We start from the raw sequence: 27,443 nt of genomic DNA, 5'->3' as shown, positions 1-27,443 counted from the left end.
AAGGAGAACCCTGGTGAAGCATGTAATTAAGCACTTAAGGGCTAATCAATCAGCAGTTCAAACCCACCATCTTCCCCAAGGAAGAGTTACGATGTGGAAGTCTGACCCCCTTAAGATTTACATTTATTACCACTACCAACTGATCTGAGAGGGATAGCATTAGGGAATCCTGGATAGCATTCTAAACGAGCTCTAATGGCAGAGTGGACTCCTCATTGAGCTCCTAACCACAAAGTAAGTGGTTCTACCCTATCAGTTGCTCCATGTGAGAAATATGAGTTTGTCTGCTCTGGTAAAGTTTTAAGCCTTGGAAAATCGAAGGGTGAAGTTCTATTCTATCTTGTAGGGTCTCTTTGAGTCAGCTTCAACACAATGATAATGAGTTTGCTTTGGAATTTTGAGATAGAATAGGAGAAATATGTGCAACAAAGTTTAAACTTATTTTAAAAGTTCAGGGGTATTGCTCAGAGAGAGATTCTTGGAACCCACAAGACTGTTGTCCTTAGCACCTTCAGTTCTGGAACTGAACTCACTCCCTTGGCTCAATCTTCAGCCAAACAATTGGTAGATGTATAAGATAAAAAGTAACACTAATCAACTATTTGAATCAAAAGGATATAATTTATTCAAAGATAAAGTTCAGAAGGGTCAGGAAAGAAGGGGAATGGAAACAGGAAATACAAGGAGGAAGTGCGATAAGTGATATTACGTTGAGCAGATTGCAGTCAATATCATGAAGCAAAATATGTGTGAACTGTCAAATGGAAAACGGATGTATTCTGTAAACCTTCACCCAACTCACAATAAAGAGATTTTTTTTCAGCCTTGGAAACCCATGAGGCAATACTATTCTGTCCTATAAGGTACCCATGAGTTGAAATCAACTCAGTGGCAATGGGATATTAATGTTGATGCTTTCTGCCGATTCTAAAAAATAGGGTTATTACAATTATTGTGGAAATAGCATGAATGAGACTATGTAAATGGGCTTGGTTACAGATAAATTCTTGTAAATGTTAAAGGATATGTGATTGAGGATGGACTTACCCAAAAAGAGAAAATTATTGCAAGATTTTGTTCAAGGGATAAAATAAAAATAAGCTTCCTGTGGGTAAGACTTAAGCCTATAGATATGGAATTTAAGGAACTGGTATTCCATGATGGTCACCTTCCCGACACAATCACTCAAGACAAAAGGTGGGTGTATAAATAAATGAGGTGAAGAAAGCTTATGGAGCCAGCTATCAAAAGATAAAGAGTCTAGGGTTTTAAAGGCTAGAAGGTTAACAAGTGGCCATCTAACTCAGAACCAATAAAGTGCACATGAAAGAAGCACACCAGCCTGTGTGATCACAAGATGCAGAAGGGATCAGGTATCAGGCATGAAAGAACAAAAAAAATCATATCATTGTGAATGGGGGGGGTACAGTTAGGGGATCCAAGATCTATCTGTAGGCAACTGGACAACCCCTTACAGAAGGGTCGCTGGGAGGAGATGAGCCAATCAGGATGCAGTGTAGCAACGATGAAACATACAACTTTCCTCTCGTTCCTAAATTCTACCGCGCCCACTATGATGATCCCAATTCTACCTTACAAACCTGGCTAGACCAGAGAATATACACTGGTCCATATAGGAACTGGAAACACAGGGAAACCAGGACAGATGACCCCTTCAGGACCAGTGCTGAGAGTAGCAATAACAGGAGGGTGGAGGAAAGGTGGGGTAGAAAGAGGTATCTGAATACAAGGATCTACATATAACCTCCTCCATGAGGGAGGGACAACAAAAAAGTGGGTGAAGGTAGATGTCGGACAGTGTAAGATAGGACAGAATAATAATTTATAAATTATCAAGGGTCCATGAGGGAGGGGGAGGGGGAAGGATGGGAAATGAGGAGCTACTACCAAGGGCTCAAGTAGAAAGCAAATGTTTTGAGAATGATGATGGCAACAAATGTACACAGTGGATGTATGTATAGATTGTGATAAGAGTTGTAGGTGCCCCCAATAAAATGATTCTTTTTAAAAACCTCAAAGAGCAAAACACACTATGGTTTATTGTACATCAATGATACTTCAATAAAATTACATAAAAGAGCGGAAAAAGAAATGGAATTTAAGGTAAAGAAAGTATTCCCTTTGAAGACCATATTGCAAACATATATTTAGGCAGGCAATTAGATAAAGACATTTTAAGTCTGGGCTTCTATACCTGCCATCTGTCTGTTATGAAAAGTATAATTAGCAACTAGAATCTCTCATACAAAATCAACTCAATATGGTCTTTCTGGTCTGACCTCCGTGGTGTTCTACTCTGCTTTGATGGAGCTCATCATATCATGACTCTATAACAAGATTGAGGAGTTATTTACATTCTTATGTGGAAGGTAAATCTGTTTGGCCATTCTGTTAGACTAGTTCATTTTCTTTCCTACCATCCCATCTGCCATTTTAATTCAAAACAAGGAGAAAAGCATGTATGTGCCTTTTGAGGAAGGAGAAGATTTTGGTGTGGAAGAAATTCTCTTCTAGACTGCAAGGTAAGTATTTACCCCCTCCAGCCCTGTTGGAGGAGGGGAAAAGGAAGAGAGACAAGGCAAAGAGAACAACATAGTTATTTTCATGCCTCCTTACTTGACCTGGGGATTGAGGGGAATATCAGTGACTATGGACCTGTTGTGCTCCCCATTTGGAAGCATGAAGAATAGAGGCTGCCAGGCAGAGCAGCCCTATGGGAAGTCACTGAAGACAAACATATAGAGAGTGCCATCAAGTCTACTGTGATCCATGGAGACCTTATATGAAATGGAATCGAGTGCTGTCTGATCTTGCACCATTGTCACACATTCCTGAATGTTGAAGTCCATTGTTGCAGCGATTAGGTCAATCTGCCTCAATAAGGATCTTCCATGTCCCTCTATTTCATCAAATATGATGTCTTCCTCTAGCAATTGTCCACTGATAGTGTGTCCAAAACACATTAGTCAGTCAGTGTTCTCTTGTGCTCCATAAGGTTTTCTTTCAGTAATTTTTGGAAGTGGACTGTCAGGCCCCTCTTCCTTGTCTGTCTTAGTCTAGAAGCTTCACTGAAACCTGTCCACCATGGGCAATCCTGCTGGTATTTGAAATTCTGGTAACAGAGCTTCCAGCATCATAACAATACACAAACCATTATAGGACAACCAACTGACAGAAGAGTGGAGGAGATATATATACATATACATATATATATCTGTATATAGATATATATGTATGTATGTATATATATATATATATATATATGGAGAGAGAGTAAAACTGGCAATGCAGTCTGATTAGGCAGTATTCTGATGATCTGCTGCTAACAGAAAGTATCCCCACAAATAACATCTTAAAGTAATGATAATATCAATTTTGCTCACAAATCTGCAATCTGGGCAGAGCACAGTGAGAACACTAGTTTTGGCTTCATCAAGCATTAGCTGGGGTAGCTCAAAGGACAGAGGCTGCAGCTCTCTTAAGACTCACTCCTTCACACGACTGATACTTCTATTGGTTGGAGCTCAAGAAGAACCCTATATGTGACATTTTCATTTGGCCTGGTCTTCCTTGCAACATCCTGACAGGGTCCCAATGGTGAACAACCCAATACGACCAGGTGGAAGTCACAGAGCAACACTTCTGCCATAGTCAAAGGCCTGCCAAGATGCAAGGAAGAGGGAAAGCGGGCCCTGTTTCTGGAAAAGTGAACACAAACTCGTAACAAGAGAATGTGCGATGTGAAACATTAGGACGTCATCTTTGAAGGACACAACCTGCCACGAGCCAAGATACAGAGACAGATTTCTACGAAAGCGAAAGGGCAGGACTTAGACTTAAAGATAAAGCCACAGACTTCATAGGACAAGAGCAATAGGGAGACAAACAAAGGAAAGCTCTAGGACTCAAGCCTAACATGGCTAAAGATAGGGACAATGTCAGGACTGAACTGGAAGCAAGCAGACACCTGTGCAAGGCAGAACCCGTGAAGTTGTGAGTGCCTTCAAAGCTAAGTCAAAGTACCTTGGGGCATGAGAAGGGAAGGAACAGGAGAAGGAATTAATGGGTAGGTTTATGGAATTTGTAGGTCTGGGGACAGAGCATCAGGAATAGCTGGGTTCTGGCACTCAGTTGATACCATCAGAGTTTGAACCTTTTCCTTTCAGTGCTGTTTCCTTTTGAGTTTCACGCAGGCTTCCTGATGACAGCTGTAGTTTTATCTAGAAGCTCAGGAATTCTATTAGAGAGAGGCTCTTTTCCTTTCTAATCATTGGTGGTACTATCAGGTAAGCATTGGATTGCTAACTGCAAGGTTGGCAGTGCTACCCTACCAGCTACCTCATAGGGAAAAAGATGGAACTTTCTGCTCACATAAATATTTACAGTCTGAGAAACCCCACAGGGACCTTCTATGATTCAAAATGGACTCATTGGCAATGGGGCAATTGTTTCTGGGGCATTTTTTAGGGTTAGATATCATTAACCTAGCATGAGTCACATACTGAGTCTGACCAAGTCCCTTTGGACAGAGGAAAGTCATGCCCTGACTAGCCAGGCCTGGAGCTGGCAGATTGGGTCAATGCCAGCAGAAGCATGGAGATGGAGCATGGTGGAAGAGTGATCCCAAAGATACAAGCCATGTGCTGTATGTGGAAGAAGGGCAAATGAATGCTGCATTAATTAACCAGTCATTGACAAAATGAGGTTGCATAACAAATGGCTCCAAAACCCAGCAGTTCAACAAACAGCCCAACCCCTTCCCTCCCACACACACAGTTCTTAAAATTCAGGATCAGGGAGAGTAACTGGAACTTTGAACTTGGCACTTCAGGGCTTGGAAGAGATGACAGTGCATGTAAAGTCCTTGGGGCAGGAGAGACCTTGGTGTGACTAAAAGCCCAGAAGAAGACTAATTTGGGGGAGGTGAGATAATAGGAATGGAGTTTTCGGTGAGCATTTCCTTGAGAGCCTTCAAGCAAAAGCGATTTTTCTATATTCATGTTTTAGAAGTAGATCTCCACCCTTTGGGTAAAGCTTTGGGTATTGGATTGGCGTCGGTATGCCGGGAAAAAATAAATGGGCTTGTTATGGATTAGGAGCCTGTGGTAGTCACCTAATCTTGTTTCACGTTAAGGATTAGGAGTGTAGGCGTGGAGTCTAGGCTGCCAATCTGGAGATAGTCAGTGAGATTTTTATGTGGGCATAGCCTTCTGAGAACTCTGAGAAATCTGGTACTTCCTCCTTGGAGGTGGAAGACACCTCTCTCTCTCTCTCTCTGCTACTCCTTGGGAGACATTGCACAAGGCAAGCCAAATGGATGCGACCAGACCTCTGAAGCCAAAGAAGCCTCAGAGAGATCGCTGCCAGCACTGAGATGCTTACAATGCCACTGGATCCACAAGACTTTCCACCCATTGGCCTGTGATTATCCTGCATTCAGCATCACTGCGCATGTTTTATGGGTCTGAAAAGGAATGTATAGATTGGTATCAGACATATGGGCTAATATCAGACTTATGGATTTGATCTGCACTGGGCTGGGACGTTTGCTTAATGTACAATTACTGTTTGATATAAAACTCTCTCTCTTGATTTATAAGGTAGAATTAGACCAGAACATGTACTCTGGTACAGACAGGAGCTGGAAACACAGGGAATCCACGAGAGATGATCCCTTCAGGACCAGTGGTGAGAGTGGCAATACCAGGAGGGTGAAGGGAAGGTGGGGTAGAAAGGGTGAACCGATTACAAGGATCTACATAAAACCTCTGCCCTGGGGGACGGACAACAGAAAAGTGGGGAAGTGAGATGTTTGATGTGTAAGAGATGACAAAATAATTTATATATTATCAAGAATTTATGAGGGGGGGGAGGATGGAAGTGGGGAAATGAGGAGCTGATACCAAGGGCTCAAGTAGAAAGCAAATGTTTTGAGAATGATGAGGGCAACACATGTACAAATGTACTTGACACACAATGGGTGGATGGATGGATGGATGGATGGAATGACTGTGATAAGAGTTGTATGAGCCCCCAATAAAATTATCAAGGGTTCATAAGGAGGGGGGAGTGGGGAGGGAGGAGAAAAATGAGGAGCAGGTGCCAGGGGCTTATGTGGAGAGCAAATGTTTTGACAATGATGAGGGCAATGAATGTATAAATGTGCTTTATAATGGATGGATGGATGGATTGTGATAAGAGTTGTATGAATCCCTAATAAAATGATTAAATAATAGGGAAATGATTTTTAAAAACCACCAACTCTCTGTCATACACATGAGTCTCCCTCGAGTTTTCTCTAGCATACCCAGACTAATACACAGTTCGCCCCTGGCCTATAGGGCCGCTATGAGTTTGCATGGAATTGAGGGCAGTGGGTTTGTTAGGGCTTTGGAGTTCAGCAGGCCTTTGTTGGTGTGTTTGAGTCTATTTTTGTAGCTGTTGTGTGCAGGTCAGTGGCTCGTCTTCCAGCACTCTATAGGACCATATTTTGTTGTGACCCATAAGGCTTTCATTTGTTAATATTTGGAAGTAGATCACCAGGTCTTTCTTCCTAGTCTGCCTTAGGCTAGAGCAGTGGTTCTCAATCTGTGGGTTGTGACCCCTTTTGGGGTCCAGCGACCTTTTAACAGGAGTCACCCGATTCATGGCAGTAGCAAAATTACAGTTATGAAGTAGCAAGGAAAATGATTTTATGGTTGGGGGTCACCACAACATGAAGAATTTTATTAAAGGAAGGTTGAGCACCACAGGGCTCGAGGTTCAACTGAAGCCTGCCCATCGTTGCTGACCCTTTTGGGGTTTGTCATATCGGTGGCACGGCTTCCAATTTCACAGCAACACTCTAGCTACCACTGCACCACGAACTGATAGACAGGTGGTGGACTGTTCTTAAAAGCCACCTGATTTACGATGCTTTGTTTTGACAGCCCTGGAAAATGGATACAGAATCTAGTTTCATAGTCAATGCAAGACACACCTTGGGGCAGTAGGGATGGCATGAAGTGAATAGATTCAAAGTATATTTTAGGGAGAGGAAGGATGACAGTTAATGCCTGGGGGATGTGCAAGAAGGAAGGAAGCCGAGACACCAATGATATTAAGTGCCTGAGTTAAGACAGGAATTTCCAGGGAAGCTGGTGGGTCATGATGGGAGAATTTCACACTCCCCGGGGACAGGGGGAGCATTGATTAGTTCACATGTCTGCGCATCTTCTCAGAAAATAGAGGCTTTGTCATCCTCAAATGAAGCATGCATTTGGAGCTCAGAGAGGGCATGGAGTGCAAATGAAGACTGGGTTGGTTGAGATGGGTGGACCAGGGCCACTAGTCAATTCTGAGGAGCTTCAGCAAACCTGCCCAGTGTCTCTTGGAGAGTGGGCATGTCTCATGGCCACAGAGGGCCTTTTAATGTTTCACCTCCCACTGCAGCAGCGAGAGGCTCTATCAGCTCATCCTGGAAAGGAAACATACTACCTGCCATCAGGTTCATTTCTTCAAAAAGGATGGAAGAATACAAATGAAAGACTACAGTTTGAAGGGGTCTTAGGCAGACTATCAGGCTCATTAAAGCTTCATTTATTAAAACTTCATTATTCAGAGACATTCTCCCAGTAGGATGTATGCTGGGGTGGGGGTGGGCATGAGGAGGAAGGCTTGGAGCAAGGTAGGGGAACAACCCAACACCACCAAAAAATACCTTCCCACGAAGCAATTCCAGTGGGCACAGATTAGATAGAAGTTTCATCCTCTGGTCACTTGATGTTTGTCCCTCTCTTTTATCTGAATGCTCTTTCCTCATTGCTCAGATGAAGCATCAAATTTGTATTAAAATGCAAGTTAGGAAGCATCATCCCCAACCAACCCTGTTCATCGAAATGGTAGTGCTCTCTCCGGGTAGTGCTTGTTTGTCAACAAGCTGAAGCAGTTGAGCTGGGGCTCTGTGAGGCCCAGGAGCATGAGTTCATTAATATCCGACCCATAATGCCTTGCTGGGTTTATGCCAACAAAGCCCTGTCACTCCTTACCTTAGGATTTACTCACTCCTTGAAACAGGCATTTATTTACACACAGTTTGACCTCATGATGGTGTTCAGCAGATGTGGATCTTACTTATTTGCATTGTTCTGTGACAGTTGCAAAATTCGTTAGTGGCTCAGGGATCAATCCTCCGTGGACTGCCCCCAAAGCTAGATGAAGCAAGCGGGTTCTCACTGATTCATCCTCCCTCCTTAGCAATGCTTGCTAATCAGGATAACATAGTGCTCATTAAAGAAACTGCCTGTATCAGTTTAAATTTGTGACCTGGGCGGGAGGGAGGGTCATGATCACAAGTGACAGAAACTGATGCTTGACTAACTTAGGGGAAAAGGCCTAATGGTGGATAAATGGTGGGAAGACAAGAAAATGTGGCAAATGGCTGGGAAGTCTCAGGGCTGTGAAGCCAGTACTGGCGAAATACTCCTCATGAGGCCAAAGCGTGCCCTCTGTAGTACATTAAATCACATTCACAAACACACATTCATGTTCACATGGAACCTGAGGCTATGGCCTTACTTGGAGAGGAGGTCTTGGCAGATGTGCTTAGTTAAGGATTTCAAGAGCTCCATCTTTCTGGGTTTAGATTTCAGATGGATGCTACATGCACTGATTGGTGTGTTCTTATAAGAAGAGGAGTGGGCACACAGAGACCCCGTGTGAAGACACTGGCAGAGATTGGATCAGTGCATCTATAAGCCAAGAAATATCAAGGATTAGCAGCAATGACCAGAAGCAGAGAGAGGCTACTTTGATTCTCCTTCAGAGCTCTCAGAAGGAATGAATCTTGCCCACACCTTAATTTTAACCCTTTGCCCTTCAGAAAAGTGAGAGAACAGATGCCTGCTGTTTAAGTCACTCGATTGGTAGCCATTTGTTACAGCTACCCAAAAGAACCATTATGGATTGATCTGTAGCCCCCTCAAAATATGTGAGAAATTTGAGCCTTGGTGGACATGATCCTGTTTGAAAAGAAGGGAGTTCTTTTGTAATATAAATGAGGCCATATGGCCACTGGAGATCCCCTCATAGAGGGGTTTAGAAGAGGAGATGGGTCAGTCAGAGGGGCGATGCTGGAGAGTGGAGGGTGAGTGGGTTGGAAAGGGGGAACTGATTACGAGGATCCACATGTGACCTCCTCCCTGGGAGATGGACAGCAGAGAAGGGGGGGAAGGGAGACTCGGGATAGGGCAAGATATGACAAAATAACAATGTATAAATTACCAAGGGTACATGAGCAAGGGGGGAGCGGGGAGGGAGAGGGAAAAAAAAGAGGACCTGATGCAAAGGGCTTAAGTGGAGAGCAAATGCTTTGAGAATGATTGGGGCAGGGAATGTGCGGATGTGCTTTATACATTTGATGTATGAATATGTATGGATTGTGATAAAAGTTGTATGAGCCCCTAATAAAATGTAAAAAAAGAAAATGATTAGGGCAAAGAATGTACAGATGTGCTTTATACAATTGATGTATGTATATGTATGGATTGTGATAAGAGTTGTATGAGTCCCTAATAAAATGTTAAAAAAAAATGAGGCCATATGAGAATAGGCTGGAGCCTAAACCTAAACACTTCTGAGTTAAAGGCCAGGATAGACCCAGTAACACACAGTACGGGGAGAAAGATAGCGAGGAATGCCAAGGAACTTTCTGGTATCCACAAAGAAGGACCCTGACCTAGAGTCGCACCCCAAATTTGAACCTGTAAGCTCCAAAGCAGTGGGAAAAGTGTTTTAAGGCTACTGACTTGTTGGATAATTTTTGGTTAAGGAGATTAAGACAGGAACTTAAGACATCCTCCAATCCTTCCTCTGGCTTCGTTCCATTTTTCTCACATTCAAGAGTCCTCCCAGAGGATTCAGTCATGTTGTTGTTGTTGTTGTTCAGTGTCATAGGGAGGGTTTGGATTCATTGTGACCATACATACAACATAATCATACACTGCCAGGTACTGTACCATTCTCACAGTTGTTCTTAAGTTTGAGCCCATTGTTGCAGCCACTGTGTCAATCCCATTTGTTGAAGGCCTTCCTCTTTTTCATTGCCCCTCTACTTTCCAGAACACGATGTCCTGCTCCAGGGACTGATCTCTCCGGACAACATGTCAAAGTTAAAGCGAAGTCACATTATCCTTGCCCTGAGGAACATTCTGGCTGTCCTTCATCCAAGTTAGATGGGTTTGTTCTTTTGGCAGTCCATGGTACATTCATTACTCTTTTACATCACTATTAATCAAATATATCTATTCTTCTTTGGTCTTCCTTATTCAGTGTTCAACTTTCACATAAATATGAGACAGTTGAAAATACCATGGCCTGGGTCAACCCGCCCCAGTCCTCAAAGTAATCTCTTGCTTTTCAACACTTTAAAGAGGTCTTGTGTAGCAGATTTGACTAGTGAAATGTGTCATTTGTTCTCTTCTCTGCTGCTTCCATGAGAATTGATTGTGGATTCAAGCAAGACAAAATCCTTGACAATTTCGATCTTTCCTCCATTTATCATGATGTTATCAATAGGTCCAGTTGTGAGGGTCTGGGTTTTCTCCACCTTGAGTCATAATCCAAACTGAAGGCTTTAATCCTTCATCTTCATCAGCAAGTGAATCAAGTCCTTCTCATTTTCAGCAAAATTGTGTCATCTGTATAATGCAGGTTGTTAATAAGCCTTCCTCCAACCTGATGCTCCATCAGGCACTGCCCCTTAATGAGTTTAGGTCATGAAGGATAGTCCTCCATAGGCACATTAATTATTACCCTTCCCCCCTCACATAATAAATTCAGAAAGAGAAAATTTTCCCCAAAGCAATGGAAAGCTTACTAGAGAAGTGGAGGGTGCTCAAAGCCAAAGGTGACACAAACTGGAAATCAGTACTAGTTTTCAATACCTGCAGTCATCTAATAGTTCACTGCACTATCTAAGGAAAGGTGAGGAGAACTGGGGCAATTCCATTAAAAAAAGACAATGCAGGGTATGTAAGTCCGTCATTCCTCTGGAGAAGAAAAACACATAGTGGGGTTGTAGAGCTTTGTTTGCTAATCAACCGAATGTAGTTGTAAGGCAGGGGTGTGTGTGCGCGCGTGTGTGTGCGTGCGTGCGTGCGTGTGTGTGTGTGTGTGTGTGTGTGTTTGTGTGTGTGTTGAAGGGAGGGGCTTGCCATTCTGTTTCACAGCCAGGAGAAAGATGAGCCTCTTCCCATATCTTTTGCTCTGTGGCAAGTTACTGATCTACAAGGAACTTTTATTTGACAAGGACATTGCCGAGAAAAAAACGGGAAGCTTGTGTTCATCTCTGCTGAGAGGTGGAGTCAAAGAGATCGGCTTTATGACAGACACCCTGATCGTGCAGCCAAACTATGAAATGGCCTCATACATTCAACACACATTTGCTGCACCTCCCCAGTGTGCTGCCCAGATATTACCAGGCAGAGTGTTTTATGGGCAGCATTTTAGAGTTAGGCAGGCAGAGGGAAGTGTCTTTGTGGGTGTTGCCTTTACCAGTCCTTGGATTGTTCTGGGACAGGCATGTCTTTTTCCTCTAAAGTAACTGATCACGTGTAAAGAAGGAGTCTCCTCAGTAAGACGGGTTAAACCAAACCCAACCTATGACAATCATCTCAATTGGAACACATAGCGACCCTATACAAATACCCGTAGGGTTTCCAAGTTTGTAACTCTTTTGGGGGGTCAACTACCATACCCTTCTCTTTCAGAACCACTAGAGAGTTGACCGTTGTGTTAGCAGCTGAATGCTTAATCACTGTGCCCATTTTGTTTGCTGAGCCGCCCTCAAAACACTGAACAGGTTTTCTGGGTACCAAGTATGTCCACTTCTATATCTGGCATAGGGTCTTTTCCCCAAATTGATAGGAGGTGCAAATCAGTTACTAGGGGTTTGGCAGAGTAAGTATGGAAACTGGGAGGGTGTGTGAAATTTGAACCAGAGTAGAACAATTCCAAGACACTTCCAAGGATTCCTGGCATATAATATGCAAATGATAATCAAGATATATAAATGTGTCTCTGTTCTTGGTTCTGTCAGTACCTGGTGTGGCCACAAAGGAGAAACCTGGTCTCCTGCTATTTTGACAGGTGATAAGTCACATGCTAATGAACCCTGTTGGTGTAGTAGTTAAGCACCATGGTTCCCGGCTATCAAAGGATATAGCATCTGGGGTCTTAAAGGCTGGAAGATAAACAGGGGGCCATCTAGCTAAGAAACAACAAAGCCCACATGGAAAAAGCACACCAGCCTACCCCGACATGATCGCTGAAGACAATGCAGGTGCATAAGCACATACGAGCATGTTTTCTTGATGTGCACTCACCCTTTACACACAACTCTCTTATACATAAGTTTTTCTGTGGATTTGTTTCTTGAATGCACCCAGACTAAAATAAGCTGCGTGGAACGCATTTAAGAAGCCTAGACAAGGGCAGGGCAGGATATTCGGAGGGACTGGATCCAGAATTAGAGAGGAAGGAGCCCTGGTGGCAAAACGGGCTGCTAGCTCCCTGTCCCAAGGGGGACAATGAGACTGCTGGCTCCCATGAAGATTTACAGTTTTGAAAACTCCATATAGGGTCACTGTGGTTGGAATCCACTGGACGGCAGTGACCTTTTGGGATTGAAGGTGGAAGCCACCAATGACTTCCTGCCATTGAGCCAAGGAGCCTCCGGAGAGTGTGTGAACTTCTGGAATGCAGTGAACAACCTCTGCACATCTGCTTTTCGTGCTGCCCAAGTCATGCCCTTGGCCTTTGCTTAAACATATTCATCCAGAAGTGAACCATCACAGCTGCTCCCTCGGGAAGCTGGGGGCTGAGCTCTATGGTTCCACTCTGTCAGCATTTCTGGTCCGGGTACCTCCCCTCTGCCCCGGCACAGGCAATGTGCTTTTGGAAGCAGTGCTCCCTGGGTAGTGGGTGTGATTTGCCTCCTCTGGCCTAACATGATGATTGCTGAGAGGGGGTGGATGCTAGGGTGTTAAACTCCCTGAACTTTACCTAGCCCAGGGGAAAACTTATTATTTAAAGTAAGTTTTAGACAGAATCTTTAGAAAGATAAATTGTTAACTTTATGTACACAAGTACTCCCCAACACATAGGCTCAACCTCATAGGCTGTGGATGACCTTGAGCAGGTGCTCAGTCACAATGGGTTTCTATCAGGATTGAGAGTTCAGCTCTCTCAACTCTCCAACTGGTTATGAGCACCATAGTCTCGTTTCTATTTATGTATTTACTTTGTTTTTAGGGGAAAATGACTCCCAATTCAACTATATTTTATTAGGAACTCCTTTGCTAAGTTTTACACAAGAAAAAGGCACAAACTGCTGTTCTGGATGAAGGACAGCATCCGCATGAGGCCACAATGGTTTCGGAAGGACCCACAGCCACAGTGACTTAAGTAAAATGACACCCATTCTGTCCTGCTGACTCTGACTCATAGTGACTCCGTGTAGGGATCCTGAACTTGCTACCTTTACAGGAAGCAATAACCTCATCTTTTTCCTGTGGAATGACTAGTGGCTTTGAACCAGCGACCTTGCTCTTAATAGTCCAACACTATCCAGCATTACCACCTGGGCTCCTGAAAACTTAAATAAGACATAGAAAACAAACAACTTTGTCACAAAATTGTGACTGAAGACAGATCAATTCATGGAGTTTCAGGAGGGCCTGTGAGAGCATGAGCGGGACCTTCATTGGGATGTGCACACTACCATATATCGTTGAGTCTGGCCCGGGGAGTGGACGCAAGCACACTGCCTGAGGGACAAACTTTCCACTGCCAGTCAGCAGTAGGAAAGAACTCAATGGTGGCTGAATCTGTGGCCCCTCAAAATGGATGTAGGGTCTCCACATAGACTCTAACTGTGAGCCACAGCCTATTGCTCAAAATTTAAGCTCAAATACGACTTAAACGCCAAACATTCTGTTTCCTTAAAATAGGGTACTGCCAGGATCAGCTAGAAGTCTGCATGACCTATCAGATCTCAACGCCGATCTCAAATCACTTCACATGATCCATTCTACCAGTCATGTCAAGGACAACTAGAGGTCTGCATGAGCGAGCCCAAATCGCCTCCTCACTTACCCATTCCAGAGGCTGTGCCTGTATAACCTATCGACTAACACATTCCCATATGCCGTGGTTATGAAACCAACCATCATGCTGGAATAAGGACCAATCACGATGCAAGGGTCAGGGTCAATGGGAAAGCAAAATAGGGGCTGAGGGGAGCCAAGAGGGGTCCCTTCACTCAATCCCTAAACCTGATCTAATGTCACTAGACTGGGGTCTTCCTCACATCTCAAGGGCACCTGATTCATGATTGAAGTGAATTGTGCTTATTCAATCATTGTTCTGCTTGCTGTCCTGCTGTGCTGCATCCTCTTCTTGCTTTTTTGTGCATGGCTCCCTCTGTTGTGGTGACAAATGGCTCGAGAGGGATTTGACATAGGGAGAAAGCCCACCTCCATCAACTGTCACCAGAAGCAGACACTAAGTCCATTTCCCTCACCTCACAGAACTGTGCACACCAGACACTGGTAGGGCTGCCCGGGAGGGGAACCCTTAGTGCAGTGGTTCTCAACCTGTGGGTTGCGACCCCTTTGGGAGTCATATGACCCTTTCACAGGGCTCACCCAATTCATAACTGTAGGAAAATTACAATGATGAAGTAGCAAGAAAATCATTTAATGGTTGGGGGAGGGGGGCATCACCACAACAAGAGGACCTGTATTAGGAAGGTTGAGAACCACTGCCCGAGTGTGTTTAGGACTTTGCTGCCCTCAAGGTCATCAGACATTCCTGAAGGCAGAGCCACTGCAGGAAGCCCTTCTGGGAAATGCCCTGAAGACAGGTCTCAACCAACTCCACCCTCACTCTCTGAGATCCTAATCATAGGACGCATGAAATGCTCCCTGCCACTTCGAAGGCTGTAAGTCCATGGGAGCAGAAAGGCTCCTCTTTCTCCCTTGGAGTGGTGGCTGGTGAGTTCAAACTGCTCACTTTCTGTCTAACATAACCCACAGACCAGCTCCCCCTGAGCTCAGTTTGGTTTGCCGCACAGCACACATTGTTTGGAACCTTCTGAAATAGCTATGCACATGTGCAGGTTGGGGGGATTTCGCACAAGATGCAGTTTTCCACCCTCTCTTGGCAAAAATATTTTTTGCAAAAGGCTTGTATTCTCTTCTGGATCTGAGTAGCAGCTACTCTCATGAAGTCATAGCACATACATTCATGCTACATTCCTCCCAACTCCCTAATGTCTTACGCCGAGTCTGCTCCATGCTTTTCTGTGTCCTACATGGCAGCTGTAGGCACCCAAGGCATGGGCTCTGCAGCCTGGGTCCAAATCTCTCCTTCCCACTTCCTCACTGTGTGGTCCTAGGCTCATGACTTTATCATCCTGTGCCACTGATTTTTCATCTGTAAAAGGAGGCCAAATAGAGTCCACACATAGGCTTGTTTAGTGGAATAATTGAATTATTATACACAAAAAGCTTAGAACGGTGCTTGGCATCTTGCAAATACTATTAGGTGGTTTAGCATAGGGACTGGGTCATCCATTACATATGCTCAGGTTCAAACTTCCGGCCAGGAAGGGGTGGTACACCTAGGTGGGCATTACACCTGGATTGGCCCATCTGGGCCAGGTGAATTCAATCCAGCCATTGGGGTTGACCATGACCGTCAACCATGCCTCCCTATGGAGGAATTGAAAAGGCAGGTTCTTGACTGCTCCGATGTCTCCCTTCACCCACTTTTCTGTTGTCCGTCCCCCAGGGAGGAGGTCACATGTAGATACTTGTAATCAGTTCCCTCTTTCCAATCCACCCTCCCACAACCCTCTCAGTATCACCACTCACAAATGTGATGTTTCCAGACTGAAATAGAATAAGGACGAAAGACCTGATCATCTCCATCCACACATCGACCTCTGGCCCGCCACGGTTGGCTTCCCCTCCCAGACCTGGTGATAGCACAGACTGGCATAGTTTGCTCCGCTTCCCATGAGGTGCCCATGAGAGGCTGACTCGACAACCACGGTCAAGATCAACAGCTTGAACTCCTTTATGGGTCTACAGAAACAAGAACAACCTTCTGAAAGGAGGTCGCATTGCTATTTGGGACTGGGAGAATGCCTTTGTGACAAGGATTGTGCTCTGGATCCCAAAGGCGACTTTTAAACATAGCCACATAGCAACTCCGGAAATTGCCATAGTAGAAGCCAGGTTTAAAAAAAAAAAAAAGTTCTACTGGCTTGCTCAAAGGAGGCCAGAGTTGGATGGGGGTGGGGTGGGGTGGGGTGGGGTGGGAGACTCCTCTAAAAATGAACAAATTTGTTTCCTTACATATTTGTCATGTCTTTTGGTCCTGAAAGAAAGGGGGGGAAAAGCAGACGAGAGGAGGAAACGGCGACTGACAGTCATCTTGTTGGTATTCCCACAGCATCCCCTCCTTAGGCACTTGCTGCCATCTCATCCAACTCCACTCAGTATATTTTCACCCAGCAATGATGCAGAAATGTCTGTGTACTCCAGTGGTATTGTATTCGGGCAGCGTTTACGGGTTTGACTTTCAACTCAGCATGGCAGGACGTCTAGAAGCAATTATAACCAGCACCTGCTCTGTCTGTGCGGTGGGCAGGCAGTGACGGATCCCCAGCTTCCAGAACACTAGTGCCCCCTCCCAGCTCAGGATAATGACGGTGACACTCGGCCTCCTTGTTGTCTGGGGGAGCTCTAGGAGCTCTCCTCTGAAACCTCATATTATTGGCATTTCTTTGAGTGAACACATCAAATTAGTGACTGTAAAGGAAGGTGTAGGAGATGATTATTGGTGACAAGACAAGCCTCAACCACCTCCAGAGAGCATGTCTCCTAAGTGCAAAGTATGGAGAGGGAGGAAACAATTGACCACAAATGGAATAGGCTCTGAGTCTCGCCACACAATGTATGTGCGTGGTCACTGAGGCGCCAACATTATGGCTGGAGGACGGATATGGTTTGTGCAGCCGTGATTGCCATCCAGAATGTGCCGTGCTATTGCGAAAAACGATTTTTTTATTCTGAGCAAATCTCTGTTTCCACTTGCTTTATTGCTTCGCCAGAGAGCCAGGGACTCTGGGAGGGGTGGGGACGCACAGGGCTGGGCTGACCTCAGGAACTCATGTGTAAAGGACTTTTTCTCACTTGGAAGCAGGCTGGGTTCACAGCTGTTCTTTCTGGTAAAGCTTGTTTCTGAACCTTGCCATGTCTGAGTCCAAAGAGGGAAATGAAGGTGACAAATGCTGCGAGGAGCCCTGGGCACATCTTGGCTATGGTCCTGCTTAAGTCTGTTTCATTTGAATCCCAGTTTTACCTTTCCTCCTTTCTGGGTTCCGAAGCATCAGATGGGTGCCAAACGCTTCCACGGACAACTAAAGCTGAACAAGGTGCAGGCAGATGAAGAGCAACGGGAGGTTGGTGTTTGGGAGAATGAATACTTGGGCTTCCTAGGCCAGTCCAGCTGGTGGTTAGAGCCCTGTTTCAGATTCCACTGAAATCTCCTAGTGTCCAAGGACCAAGTGGCTCCTAAGTCCAGAATTTCTGTTACATGTCTCACCAAGGAGAAGCTGGGCCAAAATGCATTGAAGAATAAAGCAGGAGCTTGGCTTATGAATCCACTCTCTGATTCTGAAATTTCAAAGGCTCCGTGCACAGACATTTCAACACTGAAAGCACAGCAGGGAAAATCAAAGACTTGGGCTTCCTCCTTGCCCCTCTTTTAGGGCTTTTATGGTTTTCCAAGGTGCCTCCCAGAGCCGAGTGTTGTATAGGTCATGTTTAAAAATGTCGTAGTTCTGAGGGACTTGCTGTTCTGCTTTCTTTTGCAAGGAGACCCGGTTTCTTGTCTTGTGGCCAAACACAGAGCACAGATGTCTGTGGGCCCCCTCCCTTTCCCCTGACCTTTGCTCTCTTCTCTGGATACCCTACTGACCTGTTCTCCCTTACAAGATCTGAACTGCTCACACACTTCGTTAAATTCTCATCCTAGCGAGAAGCATCCGAGCATCTTATTAGAGCCTGTATGAGTTCTGTTCTGGATGCCTATTTGTGTAACTTCAGGTCTCTGGCATGGAAACATCCCATGCCCACAGACCCACACAGGTAATATAAACTCCAACAGTAGTTTAAGGTTTAAGGTGGTCACAGGGAACACTGGGGCCCGTGTCTCCTGGTGAACCCCTCAGGCTGTCTAAAGGGGCTAGTTCCATCTCAATGTAGCCATGCAGGAATGTAGACCGGTTAGGTAGCAAGACAAGGGGTTGTTCCTCTCCATGCTTAGGGGGCCCCCTACAGGAGGTTGGAAGCCAATGCGGGCTAAGCCCAAGCCAGGAGAGCTTACTTGACGCCTCCCAGCTGAAAGCCCTTAAAAGGCTGGAATCTGGAGACCACCGCCCCTTCCCTTCAGCTGCTTCTCTGCCTTCCACTCAGCAGAGCTGAGTGTGCAGTGTCATGAGGGTGCCCGTGTTCAGTTTAGTGTAACGCCGGAACCTTCTTCTCTCATGTATATAAACCCACTCAGATTACCAACCAGGCTTTGGTGTGAATTTCTTTCCAGTGTGTAGCCAAGGACCGAGACATTTCCCACCCGAGAAACCTAACAGACCCAGACTTACAATAAACCCATATTTTTATTTATAAGGCAAGAGGTGACCAGGTCTAGACAATAATGGTAAAGAGGGCCCTGGGTTTGAGAAAGATTCTGAAGTAGAATCCATAACCCTTAGAAATGTATTGGCCTTAGGGGAGGGGCAAAGAGGGCTGGATTGAGAAAGTCTCTGGCATCCAGTTCTGACTTGACTTCTGGATCCTGAATCCTTCAGGGCCATGACCTTGCCCTCCAGCCAGACCTTCCAATAGCCATCTTCTCAGAAATTTGTTAATTTCTCATAATACATTACACCTGCCATCCTGTGAGCGGCTACCAAACCCAGGCACTTTTTTCAAAGACAAGCTCGCTCTCTCTACCCCTAAGAGCAGGTAGTTTGAGGATGATGGATATGAGATACCACAGAAGACAAATCTGTTATCTTCCATGGTGCACAAAACATGCTGTCACAACCAGGACTCGTGACAATCCCTCAGTTTCCTAAATTGCTTCACTGCTACTTTTTAATTAAGCCTCATTAGATTGTCATATATTGATAAGAGGGATGACCCTGAACTACATGCATAAATTAAAGCTATCCTCATCCTGTGCTTTTATATGAATGTGTTAATTATTTTTGTCATTAGGGAGAATAATGGAGGGATGGAGCAATACCAAACGGAGTTTGACAAAGTGTTGGTGTTTGCTGCGGCAAACGTGGTGCGTGTCAGATACAATCCGTCACCCAGTGAGTCTGCAATTAACACCAAGGGACAAAGGTAGGATTCCCTGTAATAAATAACCTTCCTCCCAGATGCTAATGGAGACCCAGCAGGACCCACTGTTGTGTTGTCGCAGTTGTACACGGGCCCTTAGAGGAGACAGAGCTGGTGTTTGAAACGAGTCTTGTTTGCCCCCAGTTGGCTCACACATTTGTTTTTTAAGTGGCATAATCACTAACATTTAAACACAGGGTGATGTCACGTAACAATCTGCAGCTTCTGAGAAATGGAGAGGCCCGACTTTGCTGGTTGACAGTGCAGAGGGACTGGGGGAGCAGTCAGATATGGTGATCAGAGTTTGGAATCCTTGCTTTCCAAGTACATGTGTCAAGGAGTTCAAGGGTTCAGAAATTTAGGAGGGAAGTTCCAGAAGACAAGTTTGTGTGGTCGATAATAAACCAATATAGGGGTTGAGATTTCAATCTGTTGGCTATTTATTTTGTGCTTGGTAGCCAACCAGCCCAGAATTCCTGACCTCGCCGACCTGTGAAACAAGGACCATTCCAGAATGACATAGAAGCAAGCACGGAAGCGAGGGCATCCATTACCCCGAATGCATAGGGGTCAGGAACTAAGTGCTTTCTGTAGAACAGCTCCAGAAGGCAGACCTTTGGCTGGAAAACCTTCTAGGGAGCTAGCATAGGGACTGGCAGGCCTATTACACATGCTCAGAGGTCCAAGCTACCGGCTCTTGAAGCAGTGGCTCACTGCATGCTCAGAAGTTCAGGTTTCCAGCCAGGAGGGGGAGCTATGCCTGGGTGGGGCTGTACCTGCATTGGCTCACGTAGGCCAGGTGAATTCAATTCAACAATTCAGCCAATGGGGTCGACCTACGTCATCGACCACGCCTCCCTAACCGCTCATAAAACTCACGGGGATCCCAAACCAGGCCTCGGCGTGAGCTGTTTTTCGCGTGGAGCCGAGGATCGAGGCACACCTGTCCCCGGAGAGGTCGAAAAGAAGCGGTGCTGTGTGATTCGGAGCTATGAGGCAAGCCGGCCCCAGGAGTGGGCCCTCCCATGTTGGTCTCACGGATTGGGGGCCCCTCTGGGCTCCTTTTACCTCACCACCCTCAGGAGAATTGTTGGGTTGAATTCACGGTGTCCGTCTTTGCGCCGTTTCTTGCTGGTGTCCGTCTTTGCGCCGTTTCTTGCTGGTGTCCGTCTTTGCGCCATTTCTTGCTGGTGTGCGGGACATGACGTGCCTGCTTTCCCGGGAATTCGCCTGCCTTCCCGGGCTGCATTTGTGAGGGGGCTGGGACGCTGCTCCCTGGAGGCTGGGAGGATTTTGACTCCCAAAGCCTTCTCGAGGCTCAGTGTATAAGGTTTATTTGGACGTGAAAACAGAATCAAAGATGCAATTAACGAAGTTTTAGAAGCAGGCTTTATTGAGAAGCTTGCGGGCGGGTTCAGCAACTCAGGGTATTGAGCTATTGAAGCCGCGCAGGGGGAAAAAATCCTGGCAGCGTTTTTATGCCCACTGCTGGCAGGCACAGCTGGGGAGGATCAAAGCTGGGGAGGATCTGCGCACACAGGTGCTTCAGAAGGGAGAAGGTCGTTAATCTTACCTATATGTCAGGGACGCGTGGAGTGACCATATCTTCAGAAAACATTCTGGCTTTGGGACGAGCTGGTTCCAGGAATTTGGGGTTGAGCAGGGGAGGGGAGGTCGGTTAGGGGTCAGCCTTGAGAGCTAAGATGGAGGTGCAGGACTCAAAATGGAGTCTGTTGTGCCAAGACCGGACATTTTAGAGTGTGCCCTATAGGGAAAAGGGATGTAACCGTTTCTGTAACTGCTTCCTGTGGGTAGTGGGTAAAAAGCAAGGGGAGGGGCTTTTCAGGCAGAGTACTGACAGTTGCGGCCTAGCACAGGGTGGAGAGGTTGGTATTGCTGGTGAACTGCTATACGGGTAATTTCGCGGAGTCGACTTTGCCGGAGGTGGATGAGACAAGGAGCAATTAAGAGCAAAATTATAACTAAAATTATGGGTCCTAGTATGAGGGCTAGGAAGGAGTACAGAGAAGTGTTCCACCAGGAGGAAGATCCATCTGTTCTGAATCTGTTGTTTTGCAGCTCTCGGTTTAGCTTGTTGAGGATCTGGACTCTAGTTTCCACAATCCCCAGTTTATTAATATAATAACAGCCTTCCTCCTGGAGGAAGAGGCAGGTTCCTCCTTTTTCAGCCGTGATGAGGTGTAAAGCGCGGTGGTTCTGCAAGGCAACTTGGGCAACAGAGGTTATTTGTCTTTGCAGGGAGGCTAGAGACTTGGCAGAGGCATCGACTGCCAGCTGGAAGCATGCGGTTAACTTGTCTGCTGTGATGATAGTGTCCAAGGGTTCCGCCGCTGAGTCCTACTGCAATTGCTGCTGAGGCGAAGGAGATTCTCACTGCTATCAGGAGAAAAACTGCTCTTTTAGTTTGACGACTGTATACTTGGATGTATTTGTCCTGGAACTCAGCCGGAGTGTATATAGGGAGCTGTGGAACCAGAGTGACGGGTAGAGGTAGAACTGATGTTTATATGCATAGTGAGTGTATGGTTGCACCAAAAGAAAATTTTTTCTGGCCCTTTTAGTGGTTTGGAGGGGATTTGGGTGACATTACATGTCTGTGTCGATGGATTGGAGTAGCAAAAGGGCACTTGAGTGTTTTCTGGTTGGATGTACAGAGGGACGTTGGGGATGGTTATGGCTTTTGTGGTCTTTACGTTGGATGAAAATGACAGGGCAGGACCTGGTACTGCTACCAGAGGAGGGCGTTCTAGGGCCGCACACATGAAGCAGGTGGAGAGGTTGCCTAGTCCAGCAAAGTGGCGATGGCCAGTCCCTGCTGAAGGAGGGTGAGCCAGGAGAAGGGAGACTCAGAAGGTTTAGAAATTTAGTTAGTGAGTTGAAGGTCTTGGATCTGAATATTACGGTGGATGGTGGATTGGACCTGGAGTAGCGACCTCCATACATACAGTTTGGCGTCCAGAAATTTCTCTCGGCGAGTGGTGCACTAGGCTCCTGGAACCGGAGACGTCCACCGGCTATCCCAGGGGTCTGGGATTGTGAGAGTGTATTTAGATTGATGGTAGTAGAATCATCCCTGGGGACGAAGGGAAAGGTAATGTATCTGGCAGGAAGACCAAGGACACCCTACATTTTTCTGCATTCACTTTTTTGCACATTGGGTAGTTGCCTTCTGGTCATACAGGAAGCGTTTTAAAATCAGTGAAATTTAAGTATATGCGTGCTCTGGCCCTGTGGGTGGGCAGTTAGCGGTGGCCAGCAAATAATCATAACACTTAGTGCAGGCGTAATTGGTATAGTTTTCAGTCAAGTAAAATCGCCAGGCTAAAGGGGAAATTATATTAGGTTTAGCTGGCTGGCTTGGTGAGGTGAGTGAGGCAGAGAGACATAGGACCAGTAGACGGAGCAGACCACTGGGAGCCATGTTCAGAGTTTACTGCCATCTGGACTTGGGACAAATGTACCCAGGAATCTAGTCTAAGAACCTTGATTGCTGAGGGAGTGGTAAGGGACAGTGTAAGGGCCTTTCCACCGGGGTGTTAAGGGTTTGGGTGCAAGGGATTTAATTAACACAGCATCTCCAGGATGCACTGGTTTTTGGTGATCAGCAGAGGTCAGAGAGGGTTCAGGGATGGCAGAGTTGGCGTGTTGTCTAAGAAGGTTGTGGAGCAAGCACAAGTATGGAAGGTAAAAAGCTAGCAGAGGGCAATTGGTTGCAGGAAGAGGCGAGAAAAGGAAAGGTTGTCTGTAGAGTATTTTGAAAGGACTGAGGCCGACGGCTCCTGAGGGGCTGCGCCAAGGCGAGTATAAGAGCAAAGGGTAATAGTTGAGGCCAAGAAAGTTGCAGTTCTAGGGAGAGTTTGGTGAGCTGTTGTTTTATGAGACCGTTAGCTCGTTCAACCTTACCAGAAGACTGGGGGTGGTAGGCTGCGTGGAGTTTCCAGCAGATGCCCAGTGAGGCGCAAACTGCCTGCTGCACCATAGATATGAAGTCTGGACCATTGTCCGACTGAATTGAAGCAGGCTGGCCAAAACGAGTAATGAAGTCTTGAAGAGGTTGAGTGGCGACTATGCTTGCACTCTCAGAGGAGGTGGGAAAGGCTTTGATCCATCCTGAAAATGTGTTCACCATAGTGAGGAGATATTTAAACCGCTTATGCTTTGGCATGTGGGTAACGTTTATCTGCCAGTCCTGTCCCAGTAGGTGCCCTTACATCTGGTGGAGCTGTTTATGAGGGTGTTGAGCTTTCTGGCTATTGGAGAGGGCACTGATGTTGCATTTTGCATGTACTGTGTTGATAGTACTCCATAGTCCAGTGGGGGTGAAATATGGGGTTAGAAACGTGTAGAGAGCTTTTGGCCCGATGTGTGGAGAATTGTGAATATTGGTGATGATTGTTTCCTCTTGTAACTTTGGGAGAATGAGTAAGTTCTATTTGTGTACCCACCATTTTTTTTGAGGAAGAGAGCAATACTGGGTGTTTTCCTGATCAGTGTAAGTTGGAGTGTAAGTGGGAGGTAAAAAGCATACTGAGCTAGGAGCGGGAAAGTTGTTGGGCTAAGTCAGTAACAGGATCTGCAGAGTGGGAGGGGGGCCTGTCTATTCCCATAACCGAGACCAGGGAAGGGGAAGTAGGGCCTGAGTGAGAGGGCGAAATGGAGAAGGTAGTCCGCTACCTGGAGCACAACCCTGGGCTCGGCGAGGGTTACCAGAGTCGAGGAGCCAGGGCCTCTTCAGTCCATGAACCCCAGCAGCTCCATACCTTGCAGCTATGTGTCTGGAGTTTCCAGGATCTCGGCACCTCGGCTTTGCAGAGCCGGTGGCAGAGCCAGGGTCGGGCAGTTCGACTTCCAGTGGCCTGGCTGTTTGCACTGCGGGCAGGGCTTGGTAGGAGGCTTGGGATTGGGGCAAACTTTTGCCCAGTGGCCTACCCGGCCACATTTGAAGCAGGCTCCTGGCGGTAGGTGCCAGCTCCCCTGGGGAGCGTGGCGATGGACGGGATTGCCTTCCGGCCTTAGGGGTGCTACCAGGGCTTGGGAATGGAGGCTAACCATCTGTTGGACCCTCACCTGGCATGTGGCCTCAGCTGGCTCCTCCCAAGCGTTGAAAACTTTAAATGTCATTTTTACCAGATCCTGTATAGGGGTTTCAGGGCCCTCCTCAGCCTTCTTTAGCTTTTCTTTCTGATGTCAGGGACTGACTGGAAGGTGAAGTGAGAGGCCAAAATAGAGGCCCCACTTTTTAGACCCTGGGTCTAAACGAGTGTACTTTGTGAGTGCCTCCTGGAGGCGGTTAAGAAAAAGAGCAGTAACTTCTCTCAGTTTGTCATAGTTGACAACCTTGTTGGAGACTGTTTCCTGACCTCTAATGAGGTACCTGAGCATGAGGTTTCTATAAGGAAGATCAGACGCCCGGCCGGGCTGGTAACTCCAACTGGGGTCCTCTATTGGGATGGCATGCGCCCCCAAGGGGACATTTGGGTCGATAGCGTGGTTTTTGTCTGTGTACGTTCCTCGGCAGTAAGGGTAGAAGCAAGGATAATTTGGATGCCATGCCAGGTTAAATCATACGTTTGGGAAATGTAGGTAAATTCTTTAATAAACTTAGAGGGGTCTGCTGAGAAAGAGCCCAGGCGGGTCTCTATCTGCGACAGGTCCTTTAAGGAAAAAGGGACGTGGACTTGAACGAGTCCCTATACACCTGCAACCTCTGTTAATGGACAAAGGGCAGCTGGAGGGTTGTGGGAGCGGGTATGAAAGGCAAGCGGTGAGGACAGGAGAGAGCGATGGGGTGGCGCAGCGGGCGGGGGAGACTGATAGGGCAGCGGGAGAGGCGCGCTGAGGAGCTTGGCTGGCTCTTCTGGGGTTTGAATGGCAGGTTCTTTCTGCTGAGGAGATAGAGCTAACCGTATTTGGCGGGTGGAACAATGGCTACAGAGGTCAGGGCGGGAAGGCAAGTCCCAAAAAGCCTGCACATAGGGGACTTCAGAATCCTTACCAGTCCTCCTGCAGAAATTGTCCAGGTCCTGTAGAACGTTGAAATCAAAAATGCCCGTCGGAAGCCAATGTGCGTGGTTGTTAAGCTGGGACTAGGGCCAGGCAACTTGGGAGAGAAAAACAAGTCTTTTCTTTCACAAGGTCTGAGTGAGAGGGAGAGACTCATCAGGGCAGCCATAGACTGATTTTGAACGTAGGCAAGCGCCGCGCCTAAAGGTTCTGGAGATTTGGGGAAGATGGGTGGCTCTTAGGGGACCCCAAAAGAAGGGGGGAGCCACACACCTATCCCGGGTTTTTGGCACCAAAACACAAGGTCTATTTGGATGTGAAAACAGAATGAAAGACCCAATTAACGAAGTTTTAGAAGCAGGCTTTATTGAGAAGCTTGCGGGCGGGTTCAGCAACTCAGGATATTGAGCTATTGAAGCTGCGCCGGGGGAAAAAATCCTGGCGGCGTTTTTATGCCCACTGTTGGCAGGCACAGTTGGGGAGGATCATAGCTGGGGAGGTTCTGCACGCACAGGTGCTTCAGAAGGGAGAAGGTCGTTAATCTTATCTATATGTCAAGGAAGGATGGAGTGACCATATCTTCAGAAAACATTCTGGCTTTGGGACGAGCTGGTTCCAGGAATTTTTGGGGTTGAGCAGGGGAGGGGAGGTCGGTTAGGGGTCAGCCTTGAGAGCTAAGATGGAGGTGCAGGACTCAAAATGGAGTCTGTTGTGCCAAGACTGGGACACAGCGTTGTGCCGTGGCTCCGGCAAGCAGCAGGCCTGGGGGCGCCTGCGTCCACCCTGTTGGTTTGGGCAGGACTCTGGCTGGGTGGCCGGCTCCAGGCTGGCTTTCGGCTAGGCCGCAACCTGCGGCCTCCATTTTCCCAGCCACGTGACTCCACTCTCAGGCAGAATGGCACCACCTGTGTCTGTTGTAGCTACACTCCATTCCCAGACAGCAAACCGCCCAGACTGCCGGAAAGTTCAGCAGAACAAGTTTCATTTCCTGCGCAGGGACCAGACCATCTGCTCTCTTGAGGGGAGACTGAGCGGCCCCCCCAGTCTAATTTTCCAAAGGTTTTTATACTTTTGCAATGTGCAGGTGTGCAAGCAGGCAGAGCTCAGAAGCGAGGTATTGTGGTTAGCCATTCTTAGTTGAACCAAAACTGCTCTGGTCCTTCTCGCAAGCCTTCTGAACATCCATTTCCTTCTGTACGTTCCCTTGGGCTACGTCTGCACAGCCTAACTCCCCAGTATCAGCTAGTTCATTGGCAGTTCATAGCTAGTTTATTTACCATTCATAATGGCTTCTGAAAGCTCAAAATGACTTCTCTTGTCAAGGCTATTTAAGCTTTTCCCAGAGCTGCTATATTCTCTCCTGTTCTTAGCCAAGTTCAAGTCATTGAATCTTCGGTAGCCAGCCCAGTATATGGTGGGCTCAGCACTAAGAGTTTTGTGGCTTGTACTTTCTGTGTAAGGAATGCCACTAGCTTATTGGTTATTACTGGGCCAAATGTGAGGCTTAGCAGGAGGAGGATTAGGGGCCGGCTAGGGCCGTTCATAGGGTGTTAGCCAGGCTGACCAATTAAGTAGCTTTTCAAACCAATGGGTTCCTCCATTTCTTTTCTTGACTCTTTGTTCTAATCCTTTCCTAACCAGGGCTCATCTATCTTTATTGATTCCCGAATGCTTTGCATAGAATTAGTTTCTCCCAATGCTGTGCACAGCATTCCTTGTTTCCAAAAGAGCAAGTCAAGCCCTCGCCGGGTTTGCAACACAACTGCTACAAGGGAGTCTAGGGATCTTTCTAAATGGGAGACAGGTTTTTTTTAATCCCTGTAGATCTAAAGCAATTTGCTGACTAAGAGTCTGATAGTTTAAGTTTCCTTGTATTAAAGCAACTGACCCGACTGCAGCTAATCCCATAATCCCAAGCCCTGTTACCAGTGGGACCAATAC

At 46.5% G+C, this 27,443-nt stretch overlaps 1 protein-coding gene across 1 annotated transcript in view; it reads left to right on the top strand.

The window, feature by feature from the left end:
• Positions 1–27,443, top strand: part of LOC142428872 (thyrotropin-releasing hormone-degrading ectoenzyme-like) — a 277,081-nt gene that overhangs the window by 222,800 nt on the left and 26,838 nt on the right. The window contains exon 11 of the mRNA XM_075533765.1: positions 19,350–19,481. Within this exon, the coding sequence (XP_075389880.1) occupies positions 19,350–19,481 (132 nt within the window). The remainder of the gene's footprint in view (positions 1–19,349; positions 19,482–27,443) is intronic.

This window comes from Tenrec ecaudatus, chromosome 16 (genome assembly GCF_050624435.1).
Source record: "Tenrec ecaudatus isolate mTenEca1 chromosome 16, mTenEca1.hap1, whole genome shotgun sequence".
NCBI lineage: Eukaryota > Metazoa > Chordata > Mammalia > Afrosoricida > Tenrecidae > Tenrec > Tenrec ecaudatus.
The sequence above is the reverse complement of the archived record's forward strand: the minus strand, read 5'-3'. Positions and strand labels throughout refer to the sequence as shown.